The 1,518-nt window shown below is 36.2% G+C and overlaps 1 protein-coding gene across 1 annotated transcript; it reads right to left on the bottom strand.

The window, feature by feature from the left end:
- Nucleotides 1–322: 322 nt before the first annotated feature.
- LOC109242652 (desiccation protectant protein Lea14 homolog) lies at nucleotides 323–1,176 on the bottom strand. Its single transcript, XM_019409489.1, has 2 exons — nucleotides 882–1,176; nucleotides 323–771 (listed from the first exon to the last, which is right to left on the bottom strand). The coding sequence occupies exons 1-2, from the start codon at nucleotides 1,085–1,087 to the stop codon at nucleotides 471–473; spliced, it is 507 nt and encodes a 168-aa protein (XP_019265034.1). The 5' UTR covers nucleotides 1,088–1,176; the 3' UTR covers nucleotides 323–470.
- Nucleotides 1,177–1,518: the final 342 nt, after the last annotated feature.

Below are 1,518 nucleotides of genomic sequence, written 5' to 3'. Positions count from 1 at the left end.
CAATTTCACATGTGAAATTTAAAATTTGATAACACCGTACCTATTTTTTAATTGTAGAAGTTGAAAAGTGACTATTATTATAAAAAAGTTCCTATGTCAATACTTTCGACCGCAAGCCAAGAGACAAATTTCAGATCTCGTGTGATAACACGTTATCTACGGACTACGGCGGAGTACTATTTAAGTTGAGACTTGCACCTCCTTTTAACTTCTGTACGTCTCTGCACCTATTTTGAATTTCTGTATCGTACTTTATCTTAATTATGTAACGTGGTTTCATTAATAGAAAAAGAAATTAGCTTCATTAAATACTTTTCAATACTCAACTAAACTATAAACTGGGTTTAGGCTTTCTTTTTTTAAACTCAATTCTAATGCTTTGGATTCTGGAATAAGATACAAACTTTATGTAGAACTTATGAAGTAAAAAACACACATGAAATTACATATTAGATACCGATGCTACTACTTCATATCTCTTTAACCTTTTCTGTATCTTCTTTCTCCTCTTCTTCTCCACCCCTCCATAAATCAGACAGTGTTGGAAGCTTGATCTCACCACTATGAGAAAGGGGAATGGTGAAGTTGCCAATGACTGGAAGGTCAATGGTGAGACCCAATTCCAATGTATAGTCAATGTCCCAATCTGCGCCAATATCCTTAGCCAAGCTAACTAGCACACTGTGAGGAACTTTCACTGGCACATCTAACATGGTTGTATCATCTGCCTTTATATTCCCTGGGTCTGGAATTGTTCCTGATACTATAACCCTGTATTCCATAATCAATTGATTCAAATATGATAAAAATCAGTATATAGAAATATAACAATTCAAAGCCAACTCTAGAATGGTACGTAGGAGGAGATTTATAGGACCGACCTGCCGGAGCATTTGAGAGAGTAAGAGATCTGCATGATAGGTACGGAAACGGAGTAAGGGTTCTTCACTGCCACCTTAGCATGATATGAAATGCTGTCCATGCTCACTTTCTTCATATCCACGTCTGTGATGCTAGCCTCTGGTTTCTCCATGTTCACTACCTTCTCCGCCATGAAATTCTTCGCTTTGTCTATTAAACCGGCCATTGTTTTTGAATCAAAGAACTAAGAACTTTCTCAATATTAATAGTTTAAAATGTAATGCTTGATGAATCACTCTTACGACTTTTTCAATATTAGTAAAGCGTCTATTTATAGAATGTGATTCCGTATGATAAGACTCTGAGAGTTGACACGTAACAAGGTTACTCCTATCAAAGATATGATATGGATACCTATTTTTTAACAAGAAATTTGTAATGCCGACACCACTACACGTGATGGTCGGTATCTTGAGTCCGTGTCCAAGGTTTGATCGCATCATTCATGGTTATCTATCTTCAACACTAATTACGTATGTACTACTCTTTGGTTGGGTGGAAAGAGGGAAATTAATTAAAGTACCTGCTTATTAACTCTTCATTCACTTGAAAGTTGTATGTGTGGAGCTTGTCATGTTGCTGAGTAAAATTGCATTG

The sequence above is a fragment of the Nicotiana attenuata genome, unplaced genomic scaffold (genome assembly GCF_001879085.1).
Source record: "Nicotiana attenuata strain UT unplaced genomic scaffold, NIATTr2, whole genome shotgun sequence".
Classification (NCBI taxonomy): Eukaryota; Viridiplantae; Streptophyta; class Magnoliopsida; order Solanales; family Solanaceae; genus Nicotiana; species Nicotiana attenuata.
The sequence above is the reverse complement of the archived record's forward strand: the minus strand, read 5'-3'. Positions and strand labels throughout refer to the sequence as shown.

Bases quoted from the DNA above. Each gene is read 5' to 3' on its own strand.
- LOC109242652 (XM_019409489.1), bottom strand. From the start codon at position 1,087: ATGGCCGGTTTAATAGACAAAGCGAAGAATTTCATGGCGGAGAAGGTA. The intron at 772-881 runs GTCGGTCCTATA...TATGGAATACAG, and splicing joins TCTCTCAAATGCTCCGGCAG to GGTTATAGTATCAGGAACAA.